Consider the following 26356-nt stretch of genomic DNA (forward strand, 5'->3'; position numbering starts at 1 on the left):
CCAAAGTGTAAAATAATGCTTTTTTTAGCTCAAATCTAAAAATGACACAGTTCCAGGTCTTAATGGGTTAAAGGTGTTCCACATGGAAGCGTTGGAATTCATTCTCTAGAGAGTATGTAATTGTACCTTATTGCCAGTAGCTTGCAGATTTTTTTTTTTTTTGTGAATTTTCTGACTTGCTTTACTGAAATGGGGCATGGGCTTTTTTTTGTGGTTAGATTGCAATTATATAGTCTTGCGGTGGAGGTCAACAATTGAGCTGCTTTTTTTCGGCCTCCATTTATTTTTTCCCGCTACACACACACACACACACACACACACACACACACACACACAGGATGGGATGAAACCGCCCCTTTTGGTCTAATGAGCACCTTCTGTACGTGAAATAAATACAACTTCATTTAAGGAGAATCCTGTTTAATATCGCTATGGACGGACAACATGCCATTAAGACAGACAAGGCTACTGGCTTAATGTTTCTACCATTACCAGAGCAGCTGGGTCAGCAGAAGCTCAATAGAGTGGTGATAATGAACAGGTCCTTGGTGTGATGTGTTGTGCTGTGTGTCTCACAACACCTATATGACAAGCCCTGTCCCACACCTTTGCTGTCAATAAGAAAATATGTGGCAACTTGTGAAATGAAGGGCCAGGCCTTGTTTCACGCTGACATGGACTCACAGGAACGTGTCCCGTTTGCAAAGAAAAGCAGAAATAAAGCATAAATAGCAGATCTACGAGCACAAAAAAGCATAAATAGCTGATCTACAAGCATACAACGCGTCACTTCGTGACGCGTTTTTTTAACATGTATAAAATTATTAAATGTCAATAATTTCTTTGTATATTTAAGTTATTTTTCATATCTGCCCTGTGCAAATATGTTTGATTACAAAGCCTAAAAGGCATCGAGAAATTTATTTTTTATTCATACTGTATGTTCCAATGCTCAATGCCAAATGCACAATTAAATCTTTAAATGCAATTATTTGAGTGCCAATTAATCGTCAACTTAAATTTGTGATCGTGGCAGCCTTACTTGGTCATACAAGTACAAGCTGCAAAATGTTGGCGTGTAGCAGGGGCGCCGATTTATATCTGCGCTTTTGGGTGCGCAACGCACGCGCGCTATGCGCCAGTGCGGTTATTTTCCGGCTTTGTTACCTTTTGTGGGCGTTTATGTTACTTTAATGCGGTTCTTTCGGTTAATTTGGTACAAAAAATGTACTCCATGAAGTGAAGATGTTTTGAGGTTTGTCTTTTTCTTTTTTGTGATGAGTTTGTGATGGGTGCTCGTCATCTCCCCTGGGTGCTTTAGCCCCGAGGCACCCACAGTAAATAGAATCTTATTGTGTGTGTCTGTGTGCCTCAGATTCACATTCCACTTTACCGTCACAACACAGGTTTACGGTTGTGCAAGAGTGGGTGAAATATTTTGTCGTACAAGCTCACAACATTGAGCCAATTGGCCAATACCGTTGTACTTTTACTCAAGTCAATTTTGAATTCCGGACTTTTACTTGGAACCGAGTACTTCTACATTGCAGTATTGATACTTTTACTTAAGTAAAACATGTGAGTACTCTTTCCACCACCGAAGAATACTAAAAAGGAATATAGATATAACAATATTCCATTCACTGTCAAACTATACACGTAAAAAGTACCTTGTTAAATAGCAACGAGGCAGTTAAAATAGAAGCAGATACAGAATCACAAGTCTCTTGCGCGTGGTTAGAATAGCAATAGAAATGAGTCTACAGTACAGTATGTGTCTGTGTATTTAGTCCATTGCATTTCTGAATCAAATTCAACTACTGTATCACTGCAGTCATGACGGTACCACCGTAAGCTTAATTCTTCCATCCACTGCACTATACCAATAGAGAGAAGAGGAATGCTCTCTCTCCCCAAGCCTCTTAGCCCACATGACAGAAAGGCTTCTGAAATCCACAGTAATCCAATGATAGCCTTGAGTTATTCTGCGGCTGGGCTGTAAGAGAGCCACTGTCCTTGGAGGGGTCTCAGAACTGTCACAGTTCTCTGTATGTAATGCCGGACTCTCCTCCTCCGTTGGCTCTGAAGATACATCAGACATTTTAACCCATTCGAACCGGGAACGCATCTGTGTAAACCACTTTATCTGTATCTTATACTTTGGGCTTTTCAAAAATAGCAGATCTACAAGCTCGTAGCGCGGCACCGAGTTCCGCGCTACAGATCTTGTAGATCTGCTATTTTTTTTGAAAAATCTTGAGCAAATCCATGAATACATATATTTTTTGAAACAACATTTTTAACTCAGATCTTTGCGTCTGGGGGGTCCCTGGAACAAAAATATTTAGAGATGGGGGTCCGCGGCCAAATACCTATTATTTTGGGAGGTCCTTGACATGAAAAGGTTTTAGAACCACTGATATAAAATATTTTGTTCCAGGGACCGACGGAAGCAAAGATTTGAGTTACAAATGTTTGCTTTAAAAATATATATATTCAAAGATTTGCCAACATTTTCACGATAAAAAAAAAATAGCAGATATACAAGCTCATAGCGCGGCACTCGGTGCCGCGCTATGAGCTTGTAGATCTGCTATTTTTGAATAGCCAAAGAAATCTAAAAATGACACAGATGCGTTCACGGTCTTAATGGGTTAATGAATATGGAGAACCACGATCTCTTTTTTCTCTTCAGATGATCATACATGTTCACAGAAAGTCCTTGTTACTGCGGGCCAGAGACTGATGCTGGGTGATATCCCGATAACCAATGTCAAGTTCCTTTACCGCAGTAATGGTCTGCCTCTTACTGCTCTGCAGCACTTTACCCCTTTCAACCTGGCTCCCTATTTTAGCCATGCCATTATAGGCGAAAAGTGTCAACATTTGCGGAAATAGAGGATCTACGAGCTTGTAGATCTATTTTCGCCATTCGTTGTACAATAGGCCTTTATATAGGTCTTTTTAAACCCAGAGATCCTACTTTGCTTTGCTGACACTGTCAAGGCTGCTACTATCAGGCTATCACTGAAAGAGTTGTGTAATTAGCATTTTAATTGAAAACTGTTATGGGATCAGACACTTGTATTACTTTATCCCATTAAGACCTGGAACGCATCTGTGTCATTTTTTGATTTGAGCAAAAAAAGCATTGTTTTACACTTCGGCTATTCAAAAATAGCAGATATACAAGCTCATAGCGCGGCACCGAGTGCCGCGCTACGAGCTTGTAGATCTGCTATTTTTGAAAAATAGTGAAAATGTGTGAAAATCTTTGAATATATATATTCACACTTTAACTCAAATCTTTGCTTCTGGGGTCCCTGGAACAACATATTTTGAGATGGGGGTCGACGGCCAAATACATATCATTTTGGGGGTCCTTGGCATGAAAAGGTTTGAGCACCACTGATATAGAAACATACGTCAGAAAACTGTTGGGATTTAGAAGACATTTGTAGAATCGGCTTCAGGTCTTAATGGGTTATTTGACATACAGTAGATGAGGCAGCCATTGTTAATCGTGACAGACTAATTAAAATATTTTGTCAAGTTTGCTCGGCAAAACTCCTTGAATGACCCCGTTTTAATATTCAACATGAAAACCACGGCAATTTACAATGTAGGCATTTAGCAGATGCTCTTATCCTATGTTTTATCTAAATAACCCCACATATGAGAACAAGTAACCAACATACATCAGCATATAGTATAACTAGATTATCAAAACAATTTTGACAGAAGTGACACAAGGAATGAGCGCTAGGGCAAGGGTTCCCAAACCTTTCAGGCCCCCCAAAATAACTGGATTTGAACTTGGGGACCCCCCACCCTGACAAGTACTTGGAATTGTAGGCATTACATTTAGTGTGACTCGGTTCCACAGATAAATGGAGGAGTTGTGAGCTTATAGATCGGCTATTTTCACAATGTTTGCCTCTTTCTTACGGGTTTCTTTGCCAATTTGGCCAATTTGGTATTAAAGGTCATTACATTGTACCTTTAGAAATGTGCAGATACCCTGTATACACTTATACTGTATGTTGGTTTGTTTACTGTTGAGTGAGAAAATGGTGTTGCACATTAAGTTAATCATCTGGGGACCCTCGAAATAATTTGAACCCTCAGTTTGTGAACCATTGTGCTAGGGGGTGAGGTAGAGTCTGAAGGGGTGATTTTTTTTACTGGGGAGTCTGCAGTCCTGACTGAGTGGGACTTTTATTTTGTAATGGCAATGAACGTAGGCCAAGCTGTCACAGGGTTTGTTTGACTTTACTGTATGTATGTATATCCCCTTAATCATAGCTCATGCCACTGTACGCCTATGGTGTCATGAAAGGGATCCACCTGCTCCAGCAGTGGAAGCCCGACATGCCTGGTGAAGTTAAAGTGAAGCTTGTGTGAAGAGTGTGGAAGTTGGGTCGTAGATTTCTGGTCAAATCTCTTAGTTACACTAACATTGTTCTTGTGAAGTACTTGTGGTGTTGTTATGAATGAAGTACTTATAACTATCACTATTTCCATTTGGCCTAATGAGGCGTAGACCGTCGCCACGCATGTCAAGAACCCCCCAACTTGACACTTATTAGTCCGCGGACCCCCATTTGAAAAGATTCACCAAGGCCCTCCATAAGAGAAGATTTTTACGGCTCTAGCAGTGATTTTTCAACCATTTTATATTTCAAGGACCCCCACTCCGACATGCATTAGTCTACGGACCCCCATTTAATGGCATGTATAGCGCTGGGACCCCCATTGTTATTGTAAAATCAATGTTAATTTAACTCTCTGAGTTCCAGACCCATGAGGGTCCATTTGGTTCCTAACAATCTATCATTTAGCTGGGGAACCCCTTGGAACTCAAGGACCCCTGGGGGTCCCCGGACCTCACTTTGAGAACCACTGGTTTATATCACTAGTATGTTTATTTTATTTGACATGGACCTCACAGTGACATTGCTGGACAAACCAGATGCATTGTTTGAGTGTTCTAGTTTTAGTACCAGGACCTGCACACAAGCAGCCAGTCTGTATATATATATACAGTATATATATATATTGTACAGGGAGGCCATAAAGTTATTAAGACTCTTTTCTTGCCAACTTTTTTAAAAAGAGGTAATATTTAATGTGTTCAATATTTGATGTTTCTCAGTATTCACCATTAGCTTGCAGGAGTTCATTTTTCTTGAACATCTTCCTTGGAAAGGTTTTTACTTTGCACATTAAGAAATGCGGTAGCTAGCGCTGCATGGCTCCGTTAATTATGTCCATCAGGAATCGGATGCTCTTTTGGGAGGATTAGATCATAATCAGTAGAAGAGTTTAAGTTTATTTAAGTTGGATCCCTTCATCAGTAGACGCTGTGTAGGCTCGCTGAGTTGAAACGCGGGTCACCTTTTGCGTTTTTAATATTTGCCAAGCCATGCTAAAATAAAGACTTACATTTTTCCAATAATCAGTTTGCCAAATATCCTTATTGAACTTCTGAAGTACTCGGCATATGCTTTTCTACAAAGGAAAGGAACTCTTCTATTAGTTCTGGTAATTCAGCCTTTCTTTATTCTAAAGAAATGATTCACTTCTCTTCTTTTAACACATTCCATGCCAGCGTTTAATCTCATAATGTACTCACCAGTGCCAGCGTTTTATTGTTGTTTTTTTGTTTTTTTCATGTCGCCACAGACCTCGCTAAATCCGTTAAAAGTGCGCGTTCATTTGTTTCTAAACTCACAGGGGACCTGTGTGAGACGAGCAGTGAAGACCGCTTCGCTTTGCGATCCGCCATCTTGAAGCTACAGCGGTGAACACTAAACAGTGATCAGCGAGGAGAAAAACAACAACCGAGATAATCGACTTTTAGGTTTCGTTCTAGACGGAAAGCGGATACGATCGGAAAAAAACGGAACCCGGATAATTCCGTTTCCGGTGGTGCTACTGGAGTCAGCAAAACCAGCTAACTCCACCCCCCCCCCCCCTGGTGGAGTTTTAGCAGAAAGTTTGAGGATCCAATGGAGTTAGCTGGTTTTGTCAGAAGCGCTTTTTAATACTTTTCAATAGCACTGATTTATGGGGGAAAAAATGCAAACGTGTCAACATGGAGTTAGCTGGTTTCTGCCCGACAGCAACAATATGCATACTTGAGTCCAGTGTAAAATGCCTTTCTCACTTTTGACTGGCCTTTTACTTTTTTGTTTTTGGTATAAATCTTACATAAACCTTAACTCAATGTTCATGATAATGCCATTGAGACGATTGTTTTGACAAGGAGAACAAAATCCCATAGAGCAGCCCTGATAGTGGCACGGCCAAGCTACTATTCTTTGTCTCATCTTCATGATATCATTATGAAGACGAGACAAAGAATAGTAGCTTGCATGCCATTTGTACAAGATAATAACGTAACATTTGTGCTACATGCTGTATGTACTTGAGGGAATGCATTCAAGAATCATAATATGAAGTCAGTGCTGTAGATATTTATATTTTGGGGGTTTTGTTTTAACCCATTGAGACCTGAAGCCGTCTCCTAAATCTCAACAGTATTCTGAAAAACGTATGTTTCTATATCAGTGGTGCTCAAACCTTTTCATGTCAAGGACCCCCAAAATGATATGTATTTGGCCACGGATCCCCATCAAAATATTTTGTTCCAGGGACCCCCCAGAAGCAAAGATTTGAGTTAAAAATGTTCGCTTTAAAAATATTCAAAGATTTGCACACATTTTCACAATTTTTCAAAAATAGCAGATCTACAAGCTCATAGCGCGGCACTCGGTGCCGCGCTATGAGCTTGTATATCTGCTATTTTTGAATAGCCCAAAGTGTGAAATAATGCTTTTTAGCTCAAATCTAAAAATGTCACAGTTCCAGGTCTTAATGGGTTAATTCCTGCTCTCTAGTATTCAAAAAATAATGTGTTTGTCCTGTTGACCTGCCCAAAGTGTGAAATAATGCTTTTTAGCTCAAATCTAAAAATGTCACAGTTCCAGGTCTTAATGGGTTAATTCCTGCTCTCTAGTATTCAAAAAATAATGTGTTTGTCCTGTTGACCTGACTGATTATAGATGTCTTTTTTTGCCCATACTTTCACTCGAATACATTTTTTTCCCCAATTGATGATGATGTCCACCAAATGATTGGTTACCTTCATCACGGCAGACATCCCCTACACTACAGGATTATGGAGATTTCCTCTCATCCCTACACCTTTTAAAACCTGTCTCCTGTGCTTCTTCTCTGAGCCCACTTAGTTCTTCCTGGAATCTTTTCTGTAGTGAGCTTTGTGTGTCACCACAGCTGCTGTGTGATTATATCATGAGAGAGACAGAGAGAGAGAGAGAGAAGCCAAGTGCTTGGGCTAAAGGAACTCTTTATAACCCATTAAGACCGGGAACGCACCTGTGTCATTTTTAGATTTCTTTGGGCTATTAGAAAATAGCAGATATACAAGCTCATAGCGCAGCACCGAGTGCCGCGCTATGAGCTTGTAGATCTGCTACTTTTGAAAAGTTGTGAAAGTTTGTGCAAATCTTTGAATATATATATATTTTTCAAAAGCGAACATTTGTAACTCAAAGCTTTGCTTCTTGGGGATTCTACAAATGTCTTCTAAATCCTAACAGTTTTTTTTGGGAAAAAACGTATGTTGCTATATATATATCGGTGGTTCTCAAACCTTTTCATGTCAAGGACCCCCAAAATTCTATGTATTTGGCTGCAGACCCCCATCTGAAAATATTTTGTTCCAGGGACCCCCAGAAGCAAATATTTGAGTTAAAACGTGTGTGTGTGTGCGCGTGTGTGTGCGTGCGCACGCATATTTGCACACATTTTCACGACTCCCCCCCCAAAAGCTCATAGCACGGCATGAGCTGCGCTATGCGCTATGCCGCGCTATGAGCTTGTAGATCTGCTATTTTTAGCAGTGCCAACCGCTCTATATCTGACTTTGTCCGTGTGTCTGTCCGGGTGTCCGGACACCCGGACATTCTTATTGGCTGGGCTATAAACAAATATTGATGACAACATCAATACGGGGCTCATCAAAGGCACCGCTTCCTTCACACAGGGTGTGATTTTTTAATAACCCAAAGAAATCTTAAAATGACACGAGATGCGTCCCGGCCCGGACCGAATGGGTTAATAAACAGCGCTCTGTGCAAGCCTCCTCGCTCGTACAACAAGCCTGAAGGCCTCTACATGCACGGCGAGATAAGAGAGCCTTCATTCCACAGTAGCTGCTGCTGTTTGGAATCATGTGGCTGGTTGCAGATGTGGAGCACTCACCGATAATAGACAATATTCTCTCTCTTGTCTAATCCCCGGAAAATCTGCTCAAGAACGCAGCAGCAGCAGCAGCCGAGAGAGAAGCAACACAAACATCCATCCACCAGTCTTTTGTGCGGGCGTTCATAAACAGAATGCATCTCCACGCAGAAACACGGAGCCATTGTCTTCTTTTACCAAAGCTCAACCACTTAACAATGTGCCCAGCGAGATCACAAAGAAACAAACCCGAGAATAGGAGACGCCTATTCAAATGTTAATGCTCATCGAAGCTGTCGCACTTCAAAGTTTTTGTTTGGGGGTTTTTCGTTCTTCCCACTACAGCACAATAGATCTATAGGTATATCATTTATCTCCACCCCCCCCCCCCCCCCCCCCCCTGTCCCCCCCCAGTCCTGCTGCTTGTGGAAATGAGAGTGATAAATGTTAGCGACGAGGCTTATGCTATACCCGCCGCGATTCGGGGAAGTTCGTACTCATAATCAAATGTCACTCCCAAGGAGAAGGAGGGGGGGGGTGTTTGCGTTTGAAGCTGTTTAACCCATTAAGACCTGGAACTGTGTCATTTTTAGATTTGAGCTAAAATGCATTATTTTACACTATGGGCTATTCAAAAATAGCAGATATACAAGCTCGTAGCGCGGCACCGAGTGCCGCGCTACGAGCTTGTATATCTGCTATTTTTGAAAAATCGTGAAAATGTGTGAAAATATTTGAATATATATATTTTTAAGGCATTTTTAAAGCATTTTTAACTAAAATCTTTGCTTCTGGGGGTCCCTGAAACAAAATATTTTGATGGGGGTCCGCGGCCAAATACATATAATTTTGGGGGTCCTTGACATGAAAAAGATTGAGCACCACTGATATAGAAACTTACGTTTTTCAGAAAACTGTTGAGATTTAGGAGACATGTAGAATCGGCTTCAGGTCTCAATGGGTTAAGCAGATAGCTAGCTACCCATGCCCGTTGCTGACAGGTGGGCTCGAGTCCCACTAAGCCGTGTGTGTGTGTGGGGTAACCGCGAACGGAGGGGGGGGGACCGTGTGTGTTGGTGGTGGTGGTGTTCACGTGGCACCTTCCTTCTAATGACAGCTGGGATCCTGACAGGGGAGAAGGGACGATCAGTCTCTTCATCAATCCCTGTCTTCCCCTGGCAACCGTCCTGACAGCTGGCAGTGGCACCCACTGTTTGCCCTCGCTTGACGGGCGGTCCCCCCCTCTCTGTCTCAATCAGAGGTGACACGCGTCAAGTCAACCTACGGTGCAAGGGACCAGATGTTAATAATACACACACACACATGCGCCCCATGTTCGGAATCTGCTTCAGGTTATGCGGAAAGGCGTCGGGGAACGAACGAAGAACAAATAAGTGGCACGTTTTTTTTGTTTCGTTTTCTGAATGCACAAAGTAGAGGGTCGTGTCATTTTAGATTTTAGTCATATTTTATACTTTGGCTATTCAAAAATAGCAGATCTACAAGCTCATAGCGCGTCACCTCGTGCTACGAGCTTGTAGATCTGAAATATTTGAAAAATCTTGAAATCTTTGAATACTTATATTCTTTGAAACAACCTTTTTAACCGAAATCTTTGCTTCTGGGGGTCCCTGGAACAACATATTTTGATGAGGGTCGGCGGCCAATACATATAATGTTTGTTGTTTGGTTGCTATATCAGTGGTGCTCAAACTTTTTCATGTCAAGGACCCCCAAAATTATATGTATTTGGCCCCGGACCCCCATCTCAAAAGATTCAGTTCCAAGGGTCCCCAGAAGCAAATATTGGAGTTATAATGTTCGCTTTAAAACATAAATATATTCAAAGATTTGCACACATTTTCAAGATTTTTCAAAAATGGCAGATCTACAAGCTCATAGCGCGGCACTCGGTGCCGCGCTATGAGCTTGTATATCTGCTATTTTTGAATAGCCAAAGAAATCTAAAATGACAGAGATGCGTTCCCGGATTGAATGGTTTAAACAAAATGTTCACCTCAGAATACTATAGGGATGCTAGGGTAAATGTGGTTCAAGGGTTGGATTGATTGCTTCACAACTCTCAGAACGTGGAATTGAGTGGAAATGTGACAACAAGCTGAAAAGGGAGACTCTTTGTAGCTCATGAACAGCTATAGCAAGCTAATGTTATCAAAGCTCCACTTTTCTCCGCTATTTTTCTCTTAACATTGCCAACATTTGTTAGTCTCTGGATGTGGCCTGACATTGTGCTTGAATAATAGCAAGCCACCTAGTAAACCATTTAAATGTCTCCTGAACAATGTCATGGTTCTTTTTTATCTAAGCTATGTATAGGTGCAGCCACGATTCAAACGGGTACGGGTTGGACAGAGAATAGAATGGACGCACTCATGGAAAAGTAACCTTGTGTTATAATGCATTGGAAACGGCAAAGGCTTGGAAATATAGTCTCTTCTAATAAAGTCGTTTTTATCTGCTCTGTAAAGCGACTTTGAGTACCTAGAAAAGCGCCATATAAATCGTATGTATTTGTATTATTATTAAAATATGAAAAGCCTTGTAAACACCTGTGTATTAAAGTGGACATTTTATGCAGTTTTTCAAAAGAAATATTGTATTTGTTCAGGGACTTAAAATGTGTTTGTTTTTTTTGCTTTAACCCAACCCATTTTTAGATTTGAGCTAAAAAGCATTATTTTACACTTTGGGCTATTCAAAAATAGCAGATATACAAGCTACGAGCTTGTAGATCTGCTATTTTTGAAAAATCGTGAAAATGTGTGCAAATCATTGAATATATATATTTTTAAAGCGAACATTTTTAACTCAAATCTTTGCTTCTGGGGGTCCCTGGAACAAAATATTTTGATGGGGGTCCGCGGCCAAATACATATCATTTTGGGGGTCCTTGACATGAAAAAGATTGAGCACCACTGATATAGAAACATACGTTTTTCAGAATACTGTTGGGATTTAGGAGACATGTAGAATCGGCTTCAGGTCTCAATGGGTTAAAAAAAAAAACTCAGATAAAGCATGTTCGTTTTTGTTCTCTTTGCATGTTCCAAACCTTTTTCCGGCTACAGTTGATAAATGACCTGTTCTGGATGCTGGGCAATGAGCTGTTGAGGGAGTTTGTCTGTCAGTCAAACTTCTGGTTAGGGGTCAAGCGCCCATTGTGAGCGCTGCCTGCTGCTTTGAGACAAGACAACCACTACAGTGTTACAGTGTAGTGAACTCCTAGGAGGTCCATTTGGTTAACCCATTGAGACCTGGAACTGTCTCATTTTTAGATTTGAGCTAAAAAGCATTATTTTACACTTTGGGCTATTCAAAAATAGCAGATATACAAGCTCATAGCGCGGCACTCGGTGCCGCGCTATGAGCTTGTAGATCTGCTATTTTTGAGAAATCGTGAAAATGTGTGCAAATCTTTGAATATATATATTTTTTAAAGCGAACATTTTTAACTCAAATCTTTGCTTCTGGGGGTCCCTGGAACAAAATATTTTGATGGGGGTCCGCGGCCAAATACATATAATTTTGGGGGTCCTTGACATGAAAAAGATTGAGCACCACTGATATAGAAACAAACGTTTTTCAGAAAACTGTTGATATTTAGGAGACATGTAGAATCGGCTTCAGGTCTCAATGGGTTAACTCTCTGAGGCTCTCAGTTACAATGGATGAAAGAACACTGAGGATTGGTGTATACACAAATCCACGGAGCGCTGCCCTGTAGGTGGCGCCGCCATTGCTGCGGTGTCAAACTCAGTCAGCTGCTGCTGCGGTTCTGTCCGTCTGTTCACGTTACTCTTTACCTGCTTGGCTGTTGGAGCAGCCATAAACTACACAGGTTTGTCCCGATTTTCTGTACATCTTTGTAAAGTTAGTGTTAGTAAAAGTTAGTAAAAAGCAGGTGAAAGAGTAACGTGAGCAGTCAGTGACTGCAGCTGACTGACAAAGCGCAGCAGCAGCTGACCGAGTCTGACATCGCAGCAATGGCGGCGCCACCTACAGGGCAGCGCGCGTGGTAGTGATATGCAACTGCCTTCTGCCAAGACCCGCCCCAGACCCGGAAAAGTCGCACTGTGATTGGCCAGTGGTCACTTTGAGTGACAGTCCCCACAACATAATTTACTATTCTGTGCCTATCGGTACATAACTCGAACGGCGCTGAGTCGACTAGCAGACCATCGGCTGGTCGTCGCGGGCACTCGCGCCTGGAGGCGCTCGGGCGCGACTCCTTAGCCTCAAGGTCCTCCGTCATGGTCCAAAACTATACTTTATTAGCCAAAAAAAGTTGTCTGCGGTTGTCGGAAAAAGAGTGCCCCCAGCGAGATTCGAACTGGAGCCTCAGAGTCGGCAGGCTAACGCCTAGTGAGGCACGCCACGAGACCAGATGCAATTCCAGGGTTTTGGTCTGTATTAGACTGTAATAAATGCCCCCACCGTCCCCTTTGGGGGCGGAGTGTTTGTTTTCTCGTTTTTTGTATTCAGCCAATCGCAGGGTGGCAGGGCGGTGTTTGTCAGAAGTCTGTTGCATTTCACTATTACGCGGGCAGCGCTCCGTGGATTCGTGTATACCCGCCCCGTGGGTTGGGCAGCCCCAGCGGGTTAACCAATTGAAATGTCACATAGCGATCTACTGTATATTATATTCATCACTAAGCATAAACAAACTGCTTCAAATGGTGGTGGCTACACCAACGTTGGTGAGATATTTCCTTAGAAATATATATATATTTTTAAAATATGTTTTTGGGGCTTTTTCTGCCTTTTGTAAAGGAAAGTAGACTGACAGGAAATGGGGAGAGAGATGGGGGGGTGACACACAGCAAAGGTCGTCGGGTTCGGGAGTCGAACTCACGACACGCTGTCAAGCTGGAATACCAGCGTAAGTGGCATGCGCCTGGACCGCTAGGCCAGCGGGCGCCCCCAGAAATATATATTTTTATGTACAGTACACAGATAGAAATAGAAATGAAAAGAAAGATCCATGGTAGAGTACTTCCTGGTTTTAATGCGATGAAAGAGAACATTGCGAACGGCGAGAAAATATTCTGTCCTTGGTGGGTGGAGAAATGGGGAATGTTACGTAATATTGGGAAGCAAATTGGTGTATAGAATTTAATAGACCACAAAAAAAACCAACAACTGTGTGTTCAGATTTCATTTGTGGAGGTAGTAGAAGAAGGCACACAGAACACAAGAAACTAAGAAAAAGTGTAATTTTTATGTTTTAAAAAAATGTGTTCATTTTAAACTTCCGAGTTATTTCAAAGCCAGACATTCAGTCTAGGTATTTATTTGAAAAAAAGACCTGAGAGGTTCTCCTTTTTTCCACACCGTCTAGTCAAACATTTGCTCTCAGGGTAAATATGTCCGTGACCTTTTTAAATGACAGGCCCAGCAGCTAGAAACGTGGAACAATGGGGGAAAAAAAGAAAATAATCTGAAACAACCTCACTGAAAATATCCCCAAAGTGCACATACATCATTTGAGAGGTACAGGAAAAAAAAAAAGCCAGGCTCTTAGCGTTTGGCACACTGCGGCATCGGAGGAGTGGACCGGGTTGTTCTTTGTCAGAGGGCAGATTTCAAACTCTAATGGCTTCTCTCTCTCTCTCTCTTTGCAGATGGCCTACCTGCTCTATCTTTCTCCATCAGCTCCCTGACCTTGATTGGCATGCTGGCAGTGATCACTTACACGGTGAGTGGGGACCTGAGAAGGGTGTCTGATGTCACCTCTTGTGGCTCGGGAGGGCTATAACGGGCCATAAAATAACACTCCCCCCCCTCCCCTTTCAATGGGATGATTTCCAAAAATGTTGCTAGCCCAGTAACTTAACCCGTCAAGACCGGGAACGCATCTGTGTCACTTTAAGATTTCTTTGGGCTATTCAAAAATAGCAGATCTACAAGCTCGTAGCGCGGCACCGCTTGTAGAGCTGCTATTTTTGAAAAAAATTGAAAATGTGTGCAATTCTTTGAATATATATACATATATTTTGTTTTTAAACAAATGTTTTTAACTTAAATCTTTGCTTCTGGGGGTCTCTGGAACAACATATTTTGAGATGGGGGTCCGCGCCCAAATACATATCATTTTGGGGGTCCTTGACATGAAAAAAGTTTGAGGACCACTGATATTATAGCAACATAATTTCTTTCAAAAAACTGTTAGGATTTTGAAGACATTTGTTGAATCCCCCAGAAAGATTTGTGTTAAAATATTTGCTTAAAATATATAAATTCAAAGATTTGCAAAAAAAAAAGATTTGCGCTATGAGCTTGTATATCTGCTATTTTTGAATAGCCATAGAAATCTGAAATGACACAGATGCGTTCCCGGTCTTAATGGATTAATGGGACATGGCCTGTTCCGTTCACCCGTGGAGTACATTTAACTTATAAAACTTTTGGTAACATCCTTCAAAAGAAAAAGTTGAACAATTTTTTATTTTTGTTGCAGATTTCCATCAGGGTTTTTGTCATCTTTCATTTTGTGTTGGCTCTATGACATGGCATCGGGTTTTACACTTTGGGGGGCTTCACATTAGTCCAGCTTGTTAAGCTTGTTTTGTGCACAAACCGTTTGACATCATGTTTTAGTTTGCATGCAGCAGCTGCAGACTTTCAGGTCTTTCAGTATTAGCAATGCTGTGTGTGAATCTAAGAGTTTTGGCATTCAATCACTCAGATGGTTCAGACTGCTGCCAGACACTACTATCACATGATATGTGCGCCGTCCTCCATCACACTTATCTGCTGTCTATGCATTATATATATATATTTCTTCCCACAATGCTCAGGCATTAATATATGCCTGCGTTTAGATTTTCTCAGCATTCTTCTGACGTCTATATTCCCCCCCCCCCCCCCCCCCCCCCAAAGATATGAAAGATTGACTATCCCGTAACACTTGTTAACTCTTTAAGACCGGGAAAGCTCATAGCGCGGCACTCGGTGCCGCGCTATGAGCTTGTACATCTGCTATTTTTGAATAGCCCCAAAGAAATCTTAAAATGACACAGATGATGCTTTCCCGGTCTTAAAGAGTTAATGTTGTCCATTTTTCTCGGTCATTATCATGGTAACTAGACTGTGAACATTCCCTGGAAAAGGTGGCTGATGGTTGTGCCTGTCGATACCGAAAGCTTGCCGGAGCTCGACGGGGTAACTAAAAAAAAGGGTATAATGCACAAGGCATCTTGCTCAGTGTCCCAGAGTGACCGCCAATAATGCCGATCTCCCCGCTATCCGTCGATCTCCCAAACGATCCATCTTTCCCATTCATGCAACAGTTGAACGCAGAGCCCTCAATAAATAATGCAAAAGTTATAGTAAGCTGTACAACCCAGTCTTCCTTTAGGAACTCCAATCAGCTCCTCAGCTGGGATTTTACCCCCTGCTTTCCGTCTTTGCTTTTTCAGTTATTTTTTTAACTCAATCAATCCGGTTCATTTTAAGATATCTTTGGCTATAAAAAAATAGCAGATCTACAAGCTCACAGCGCATGTAGATCTGCTATTTTTGAAAAATCGTGCAAATTTGTGCAAATCTTTGAGTATATATTTTGCAAATTTGTAACTTAAATCTTTGCTTCTGGGGGTCCCTGGGGGTCCCTGGAACAAATATTTGACACATGTCTGCTTTAAAAAAATATATATTCAAAGATTTGCACACATTTTCCACGATTTTTCGGAAAATAGCAGATATACAAGCTCTACTGAGCTTGTATATCTGCAATTTTATTTTTAATAGCCAAAGAAATCTAAAAATGACACAGACGCTTTCCAGGTCTGAATGCATTAAAAAGCGGATAATTACCCAGAAAGTGTTGATAGAGGGTGGAAATGTGCTTTGGCTTTGCGTTGACCCCACGTTGTTCTGGGCTCGACGGAGCACCCTGTGGAAATCTCAACTCCTAGTGCGCCTTTTGTTTTTGATGTTCTTTTGTTTTGATCCAAAGTCAATCAAAGAAATGAGCCTCCCTGGAACAAAACAGCTGGGGCTTCTCTCGCCCTCTACGCAGTATGTCTCTCTCTCCCTCCCTCTATCTCTCTCTCTCTCTCAGACACGCGTGCACCAGTGGTGTAATGTAACTAAGTACATTTACTTAAGTACTGTACTTAGGTACAATTGTTTGGTATTTTTTACTTTACTGGAGTATTTCCAATTTGCAGTACTTTTACTTCTACTCAACTACATCTCAGAGGCAAATATTGGACTTTTACTCCACTACAATTATTTGAAAACTTTAGTTACTAGTTACGTTGTAGATTTTGATTATTATTACAACACATACATTACCCTCTTCAGCCCTATAGTATATACATTTCGGCCATTTGAAAATAGCCGATCTACAAGCTCACAATGCGACGCATTGTGAGCTTGTAGATCGGCTATTTTCAGAAGATTTTTAATACATTTTATACGTTTGAAAACTTGTGAAATGGGACAATTACATAATGAGTACTTTCTACTTTGGTTACTTTTAAGTGCATTTTGATACCAATACTTTTATACTTTTACTCAAGTAAGTAGTTCATAATTTCTGACGCTGTGTTTCTACATCGCAGTATTGTTACTTTTACTTTTAACCCATTAAGACCTGGAACGCATCTGTGTCACTTTAGATTTCTTTGGCTATTCAAAAATAGCAGATCTACAAGCTCATAGCGCGGCACCGAGTGCCGCGCTATGAGCTTGTAGATCTGCTATTTTTGAAAAATCGTGAAAATTATTTTTTAAATATTTTTTAACGTTTTTTCTTTTTTTTAGGATTTTGAAAATGTTTAGAAGCGGCCTCAGGTCTTAATGGGTTAAGTAAAAAGTACTTTTTCCAACACTGGCACACACACACACGCGCACCGCTTTCCTTTTTTTTTCATCTCACTCATCCCTTTCATGTGCTTTCTTGATGCTCTCTCTGTTCTATCCTATCTCCGCGCTGCAAAGCCCCTCTTCTCGGCATGGCACCCTACCCACAGCCATACCATATTTTTTACAAAAAGGGCCCCAGCGGGTGATTTATCATTCTTTTGCTTTGTGTTACTATTATGCATGATTAACCTAATGGAATCTAAGTGACGGGTATACCCGTATATGCAGCATGCAATGTTGTTCCGTGACTCCCCGGGTTAATTTATCACTACTTTTTTTTTGTGGCCTAGGTGGCCACTCACCGTTAATTCAAACAACTCTCTGGGATGTAAACCTGCAGTATAACACTGCAGCCTGGTGCACTTTAACCCATTAAGACCGGGAACGCATCTGTGTGTCATTTTTAGATTTTTTTCTTTTGGCTATTCAAAAATAGCAGATATACAAGCTCATCGCTATGAGCTTGTATATCTGCTATTTTTGAAAAATCGTAATTTTTTTTTTGCAAATCTTTGAATGTATATAGGCTATATATACATTTTTAACTCAAATATTTGCTTCTGGGGGTCCCCGGAACAACATATTTTGAGATGGGGGGTCCACGGCCAAATACATATAATTTTGGGTGCTCCTTGACATGAAAAAGGTTTGAGAACCACTGACATTATAGCAACACGAGTTTTTTCAAAACACTGTTAGGATTTAAAAGACATTTGTAGAATCCCCCGGAAGCAAAGATTTGAGTTACAAATGTTGGCTATGAAAAATATACTGTATATATGCCAAGATTTGCACACATTTAAACGATTTTTCAAAAATAGCAGATCTACAAGCTCGTAGCGCGGCACTCGGTGCCGCGCTATGAGCTTGTAGATCTGCTATTTTTTGAATAGCCAAGACATCTTAAAATGACACAGCATTCCCGGTCTTAATGGGTTAAGTAAATGCAAGTGCAAGCAGCTTCTAGCTTTCACTTTTTTTCCCTCTCTTTTGTCCCCTTTTTTTTCTTGTTTCTTTTTTTTTTGGGCCAGCCTGATAACTTTTTGTGGTGCGAGCAAATTAATATTCAACCACAGCAAGATGCAAGACCTAGTCGTCTTTATGTGAGATTCTTTTGTTCCTCTTGTTAGGCCTAGCACGGTGTCTATATTTATCAATACTGTCTGAATGACTGTCCCTACACAAATAAGCCTTTTTCTTTTTTTATTAAACCAATTTAAAATAAAAAGTAAGCATAGGTAATAAAAAAAAAAAGCTGGAGAGGAGAACTTGACAGAAGATTCACTTGTTCACCACCACTAACGATCTCCAGCTTGTTCCAATTAAAGGTGTTTCTGTTGCAGTATCTACCATACTCATACACAATTCATACTCTTTAACCCATTAAGACCTGAGGCCCATTCTACAAAATGTCTTCTAAATCCTAACAGTTTTCTGAAAAAAAGTTCTGTTTCTATGTCAGTGGTTCTCAAACTTTTGGGCTTGTTTTTATGTAAAGGCGCTTGTAAATATTGGTTGTAGTGGGTTGCGTTTTTTTGGGCTTGTTTCTAAAGTGCAGTTGCTTATTTGGGCTTGTTTCCTAATGTTGTTTAATCCAGTAGTTCTCAAACATTTTCATGTCAAGGACCCTCCAAATTAATATGTATTTGTCCACGGACCCCCATCTGAAAATATTTTGTGCCAGGCAAGGAGGGACCCCTCGTACCAGATTTGTGTTGATAAAATGTTTCACATTTTATTCACATTTTGTTACTTTTTTTCAAATTTCTTTTTGGAAAATAGCAGATCTACAAGCTCACAACGCGTCGCATCGCGACGCGTTGTGAGCTTGTAGATCGGCTATTTCCGGCTATTTTCAAATAACCGTTTTTTATAGTTTGGCATATATAGGCTAGTCGATTCTTTTGGGCTTGTTTTCATCGACCCTGGTCGCTTATCTCTCTCGCAAAAAACCCGGCAACACTGGCCTGGCAGCCACCCACCCTCTGTTCTGCTGCTGCCGCTAGGGTAGCTGGCATTGTTTGTGTTTATACCGAAAATAATTCAATCTTGGTCTGCACGTTGGTCTGCACGTACTTTAAGACAATGTCCGTGTGTTTTCTGAGTGAAACAAACAAACAAACAAAAAAGAAAAACAACTGCCTGTGCCTGGAGTGCGTTTTGGTTTGATATGATAAAAAAAAAACCTGGCTTACCCACATTGCAGCAGAGAGCTCAGTTGATTTTAATTGCAGTTCTAGTGACTCGGTCCATACCCACCAGCTACCTAATTATATTTGAAATATTTCGTTTTTTAACGCTGCAATCTGCTCAATCCAGAATTCAACCCGGGTCCCCTGCATGGGAGAGCGAATGACGACCGCTTCTCTAAGAGCGAATCCCCCCGCTCGGCCAGCGGAGGAATTTTGCTTTTTATGAGCTTCGTGCAGTACTACTTGTCCACCAGTAGGTGTCCTACCTGACACCAGGGTCTATACATGTTTAGTAGGGAGTCCGTGTCCGACCACTGCAGATGTGCTAGTAGTTATATCGTATTAACATATACTCTACCACACAGATTGGTTAAAATAGTGTTATATTCATTACATTACATTACAGTCATTTAGCAGACGCTTTTATCCAAAGCGACTTACAATAAGTGCGTTCAACATAGGTAGGGAGGAAAACTACTAATCACCAGAAGTCTTAACCCATTAAGTCTTATTAGACCTGAAGCCCATTCTAGAAATGTCTTCTAAATCCCAACAGTAATCTGAGAAATTGTGCCTTTAATGAGCCCCGTATTGACCCCCGTATTGATGTTGTCATCAATGTTTGTGGACAGACATACATACATACATACAGTACATACATACGGACACACGGACAAAGTCATGTATAGGAGTGGTTGCCTTCGGCACCACTCAAAAACGTATGTTTCTATATCAGTGGTTCTCAAACTTTTTCATGTCAAGGACCCTCAAAATGTATTTGACTGCAGACCCCCATCTCAAAATATTTTGTTCCAGGGACCCCCCAGAAGCAAAGATTTGAGTTAAAAATGTTCTACAGTAAATGCTTTAGAAGAATATACATTCAAAGATTTGCACACATGTTCACGATTTGTCATCTACAAGCTCATAGTGCGGCACTCGGTGCCGCTCTATGAGCTTGTATATCTGCTATTTTTAAATAGCCAAAGTGTAAAATAAAGCTTTTTAGCTCAAATCAAAAAGTGACACAGATGCGTTCCAGGTCTTAATGGGTTAAGTGCATTCCCTTCTAAAACAAGCAACTAAGAGTATACCTAGCGCTAAGGTAAAAGTGCAATAATATTGCTGATATATTATATCAGCTACCTACTTTCTTAAACCGATGAGACAAATAGGAAAATCAAATGACCAAGAGCTAAAACAAAATAAGTGTATCAAGTAAACAAGATCCAATAAAAACAAGAGCTCGTACAAATAATTGACAACAAGTAGGCAAGGCTAAGGGGAAGGGTCAGGGTTTTAGTGTTTCCTCATGAAGAGGTGGGTTTTCAGCCTGCAGGGGAAAGATGGGCAGTGACTCTGCTGTCTGCTGACATCAGTGGGGAGGTCATTCCACCACTGTAGGGCCAGAACAGGCCCCACACTTATTCATTCAAATAAGTTCTGTATTGCATAGTGATGCGCGGGTCGGGTTTTTTCATGACCCGACCCGCCAAGGTTTTATTGTTGTTTTTTGTTTTTTTCATGTCGCCATAGGCCCCGTTAAATTCTGTAAAATCATGGTTAGAAAATAATCCCCAAATGTATTCAAACTGTTTTATTGTTATTATTCTTATTCTTATTAGGAATAAAGACAAAACAAGAGCATGTGATTTTTAATTTATTTTTTGCCTGTGAGAGCGGCTGACCCGCTCACCCGCAGCCCGCATAATTGCCTCTGAAATTCTGACTCGACCCACCCGCGGGTTACGGGTCAATCACCGCGCATCACTAGTATTGCAGCTTTAACAATCAACCAATGCGAGGAGAAGGCTGTTTGCTTTGGAGACAGACACCAAAGAGGAGGGTGGTGGGGGGGCGGGGTAGTGCTTCTGGCAGTGGTCAACGCTCATTCATCAACGGACCGTGCTCTTGACTTTTCTCGATCTCCATCTTTTGGTGGTGTTGTGGGACATCTCTCGCCTCCTCCTGAGCAGCATTGGTGGGCTGATAAAAAGTGGATAACTTCTCATGAGCTTATCTTAAAAAAAAGTTCTGCTGTTTTCAACTTTTGAAAGTTCTCTCGCTCTGCCAAAAAAAAAAACACCCTCCCCCCAAAAGAAACAGCCAAGTGCTCTATTGTAGAAAATGCAGTGGCATTTAGGGGGAAAACAACATGCCCTCAGTCTTGTTCTTTTAGTGGGAAACATCAACCTTTGCTGATCAATACAATTTGTTTTCACTTTGCCTATGTTGTTGTACCAGTACATCTTGTACTTTAGGTATACTGTAGTTACCACAATCGAAGAATATTAATTATGGACTTTGTCAACTTTAAAGTTGTACTAGGTAGCTTTTTAAAAAAAAAACTAAAGTTAAATTGTATATCTTTTGTGAGTGGAAAATGTTTCACAACGCCCATTCCATGAATTTCACCCCCGAAATCCTTTTATAAACATATTTTCTATTGAAAGTGGAGTGGGGCGTCTTTCCCACAAAAAATGACGTCATCCGGCCCGGAAAACGGAAACGGAAATGCACCGGTTTCCTGTTTGGCCCGGAACTACCGCTAGTAACAAAAAGGAATATCACACAGTTTTTATGGCATTATAGGATTTGAAGATGGAAAAACAACAGCAAAAGAAAGCACAGCTTCCGGTAACTAAAGCTCCACTGGCTAAGAGAAACGATCCGCAGAGATCCGCTCGCCCTCCCACCCACCCATGCTTCCCAGATGCAGAGACAGTACTGCACAAAACAAAACAAAGAAAAGAAAGAGTAATAGTACAAAAAATATTTGCCATTTTTTAAATTATTTAAAAAAAACATTTTCAAATAGTTAAACTAGGCGATCTACATCGACACATTGTGAGCTTGTAGATGGGCTATTTTAACTATTTGAAATAAATGGTAAATGGTGCATTTATATAGCGCTTCTATCCGAAGTGCTTTACATTGATTGTGCCATTAACCCATTCACACACACATTCATACACCAATGGCGGAGGAAACCATGCAAGGCACCAACCTGCTCATCGGGAGCAATTAGGGGTTCAGCGTCTTGCTCAAGGACACTTCGACACTAACTCTAGGGGCCATTTTAAAAATGACACAGATGGTTTCCCGGTCTTAATGGGTTAAGTTATCTGCCCACTGTTGTTGTTACTAGGCGGTTCAAACCGAAATGATCACAGGATTGTAGCAGACCATTATACAGATTATTAGAAGTTTAAATAAATACCTTCATTGAAATGCCTTTTAAAATGTAATTTGGTAACAGTACTGTACTATGTACTAATAGTAACTTGTAAACTGTAGGTTTCACATGTATCAGAATACAGAATGCAGTAACATATGGCAGATATTTTACACATTGCAAGTTTACTGATCTACATGGCAATTCAAAATGTTTTATTCATTTTTTCCCCTACTTTTTCTCCATACTTACTTAATTTTCTTTTTCACGTTTTACCGTGGGCATAGGATAAATAATCAACAGTTTCACCGAAAATCGGCAGCAGGTCCTCCAAAGCACCTGGGAAAATATAACCTTCATTAAAAAAAAATCCCCACTAGTATACAGAATGTAGCAGGCTATCTTTTAAAAAGCTGATTCTTCAAAATTAATAAACACATCCTGCAGTATTTTAGTACCTCAATCTTACTTTTAAGTACATACTTTGTAAAGATTTTTTTTTTAACTTTTTTTAAATGCTAACTGGATACATAATAGAATGAAAATGTAACAAGAAAACGTAACACCTGTCATATGGGATGATATTATACAAACGTACGTACAAGCGTTCAGGAACCGTTTCATCGAGTTCATCAAGTCCACAGGTGAACTTTATTTGGCAGCATGCTTGGCTTTGACCTAGATTTTTCTTGATGGGGGGGGGGGGCTCCGCGGTTGACATTTGTTGTTTGATGTTTGAGAATAGCATGTTTCACAAAAAAAGACATGGTAAAACACAGGAAGAAATTGTTTTTTTGCTCAGTTTATTTCTTAACATTGAAGTGAATGGAGCAGCAACTTTTTGGATAGCGTTATCTCCTATTTCCTTTGAGAAAAAAAAGACATTGTCATTGGCGGTGTGGGCCTACTGAAAACATCCGTCAAAAGACGCCATTGGCAGTGAATGAGTTATGTCCGTCATTTCTTTGTATATTTTGTCATATCTGAGCAACTTCGAAGCCTAAACAAACAGAAATGTAATTTTTATCCATGATAAATCCAGTGTTCAACGATAAAAACACAAAATGTGGTGACAGCCCTACCGAGCACGAGGGTGTCTATCCCCTTTTCAATGTACTCTAGATCCCAGGGACATGGATTGCTGAGGTGGAGCGCCAAAGCCACTATCAGCTCCCAGTACTTACCACAGGTCTTATTTCCCCAAGCAATGCTACTCGTACGCTGAGTTGGCAGTGCCTGGGATCAAATCCAGAGCCTTATGGTCCTAGAGCGAGTGCTCCTCTCTGACTGAGCTACCCGGATGCTAGGATAGTACAGTAATTTGCAGCAAGGGAGACACAGAGAGCCGATGGGCCTCGAAGACTTAACCGATATAATCTAGAAATTATCAACACATGGCCTATAGATTAACCCTTTAAGACCGGCAACGCATCTGTGTGTCATTTTTAGATTTCGTTAATAGCAGATCTACAAGCTCATAGCGCGGCACCACGCTATGCGCTTGTAGATCTGCTAGTTTTGAAAAATCATGAAAAGTTGTGCAAATATATATATTTTTTCTTTTTTTTTCTTTTTTTTATTGACATTTGTAACTCAAATCATTGCTTCTGGGGGTTCCTGGAACTAAATACTTTACAAATATTCGCTTTAAAAAATATATAATCCAAGATTTTGCCACGAATTTTCCAAAAATAGCAGATCTACAAGCTCATAGCGCGGCACTCGGTGCCGCGCTATGAGCTTGTAGATCTGCTATTTTTGAATAGCCCAAAGACATCTAAAATTGACACACAGATGCGTTCCCGGTCTCAATGGGTTAAGCAGTCGCACAATAAATACTCTAACTGGAAAGAAATCAAAGACGACCTTGAGCCAACGTTCCCGCTCCATCCTATAGCAAGTCGAGCTCTGTGCACCTCTACGCTATCTGGCATCTGGATCATTTGAATCTACAAGAGGCCACCACAGCTGGAATATCACAGCCCACATTGTTTTGTGCGACCTGCTGTTGAATGTATTGTTTGGTGCACAAACAACGCACACATAATTTCCCCCGTATCCAACAAAGACTTTCAATAGACTAAACGGGAGTAGTCGTTTTTTTTAATACATTTACAGAAATGCAAACATTCAATGAATGTTTGCAAGGTACCTAATCTAATCTCATCTAATGTAATGGCACCAACATCCGTGTGCTCTGCCATCTCTTTGCAGGAGTTCCTCCTAATGCATTTACTGATGTTATGAGTGATAGTCATCCAAATTATCTCTCTCTCAGTTGGAGTTGCATTCCAACTGAGAGAACTTCTGTCCCTCCAAAATTGTGTTACTTAATTGCAGTAATTGACACATCAATTTCACAATAACTATATACTATATATATTTTTACAAAAAAAATGTGTTATGCTAAACCCCTGCACCACCTGAGTGTCCCGATTTCACCATCACTGAATTTAGCTTTTCTTCTCATCCTGAACTGGTCGAGGGCTTCTTGAGGACAATTCCATCCTACAACAGGAACCTCTGCTTCACATGCAAATAACTGCAACTACTGTATAAGGTGGTCCCATTCGTTGATTGCATAATTGGTTGCTGCCTTGATAAATCAGACCCTAATTTGATTCAGATTGTGAGCGAATTGCATTTGTGAATTTGTCTCACAATATAGCGCCTAAACGAGAGAGTTGCCTTACAGAATTGTTTACAGATTGCTTTATAGAATAAAAAAAGAAAGAAAACTGTATAAAAACAAAACAACAATCCACAATTACTTAAGCAACCATAATGATGAGAGAGACTAACATTGGATGAATAAAATGAATTAAAACAAGCAGTGTAAACAATCAAGGCAAGTAAAACAACACAATCATGGATACATCTGTTTTTAAATGACACTTAAAAGCAGTGTAGCTGCTTCACGAACCTAATCTCATCAGGTAGAAAATGCAATGTTAGTGTTTGGAGGGTTGGCAGATACACTTGAAACGGCTTTTATATAGTAGTTGTTTAAGAACAAAAAAAAAAAGAGTATCAGATTGCGTCGGTAACAGCGCAAATGAATTGCCATCCCGAGGCTACAAAAACACCTCCTGAAGAGATGTCTTTTACAGAACAGTGATAGGGTACACCTTTTAAAGATAATTTATTTGGAATGTGTTTATAGAGAGACTGAAAACCGAGCATGTGTTCTTTTGGGCCTCTTTCATAACCAGGGATTGCGTTTTGCCTTAATTTCAACGTGACCAGCACACTCGCTATTCTGGGCAATGCCATAATAGGCGAAAATAGCCGATCTACAAGCTCACAACCGCAACGTGTTGTGACCTTGTAGATTGGCTATTTTAGGCAATTTCTTTCTTAAGAGATTTGGTATAGAGGGAAAAAGAAAGGAGGGAAAGTATAGACACTGGTCAACTAAGTATATACTGTAGGGTTCAAGCAGTTTAACGGTTTTATTGATCAAAAAACACTTTGTTTTTTGGGTAAGGGTTTTCGGGTTGATATAGGAGGACTCTTTGAAATTCTTCCTTATTAGATAAAACGTAGCATTAGCCTTTGAGATGGACTAGTATAATGTGATTACTGGCATGGCAGTTGGTCTTTAACCCATTAAGACCTGAAGGCAATTCTAAAAATATCTTCTAAATCCCAACAGTATTCTGAAAAAAACGTATGTTTCTATATCAGTGGTGCTCAAACTTTTTCATGTCAAGGACCCCCAAAATTATATGTATTTGGCCGCGGACTCCCATCTAAGACATGTTCATCCAGGGACCCCCAGAAACAAAGATTTGAGTTAAAAATGTTTGCTTGAAAACGATACATATTC

The 26356-nt window shown here is 40.6% G+C and overlaps 1 protein-coding gene across 1 annotated transcript in view; it reads left to right on the forward strand.

Moving 5' to 3' along the window:
• lmbrd1 (LMBR1 domain containing 1) overlaps positions 1-26356 on the forward strand; it is a 167346-nt gene that overhangs the window by 64842 nt on the left and 76148 nt on the right. The window contains exon 7 of the mRNA XM_084076736.1: positions 13911-13984. Coding sequence (XP_083932862.1) covers positions 13911-13984 — 74 coding nt within the window. The remainder of the gene's footprint in view (positions 1-13910; positions 13985-26356) is intronic.

The sequence above is a fragment of the Gymnoscopelus microlampas genome (genome assembly GCF_963454915.1).
Source record: "Gymnoscopelus microlampas genome assembly, chromosome: 13".
Lineage (NCBI taxonomy): Eukaryota > Metazoa > Chordata > Actinopteri > Myctophiformes > Myctophidae > Gymnoscopelus > Gymnoscopelus microlampas.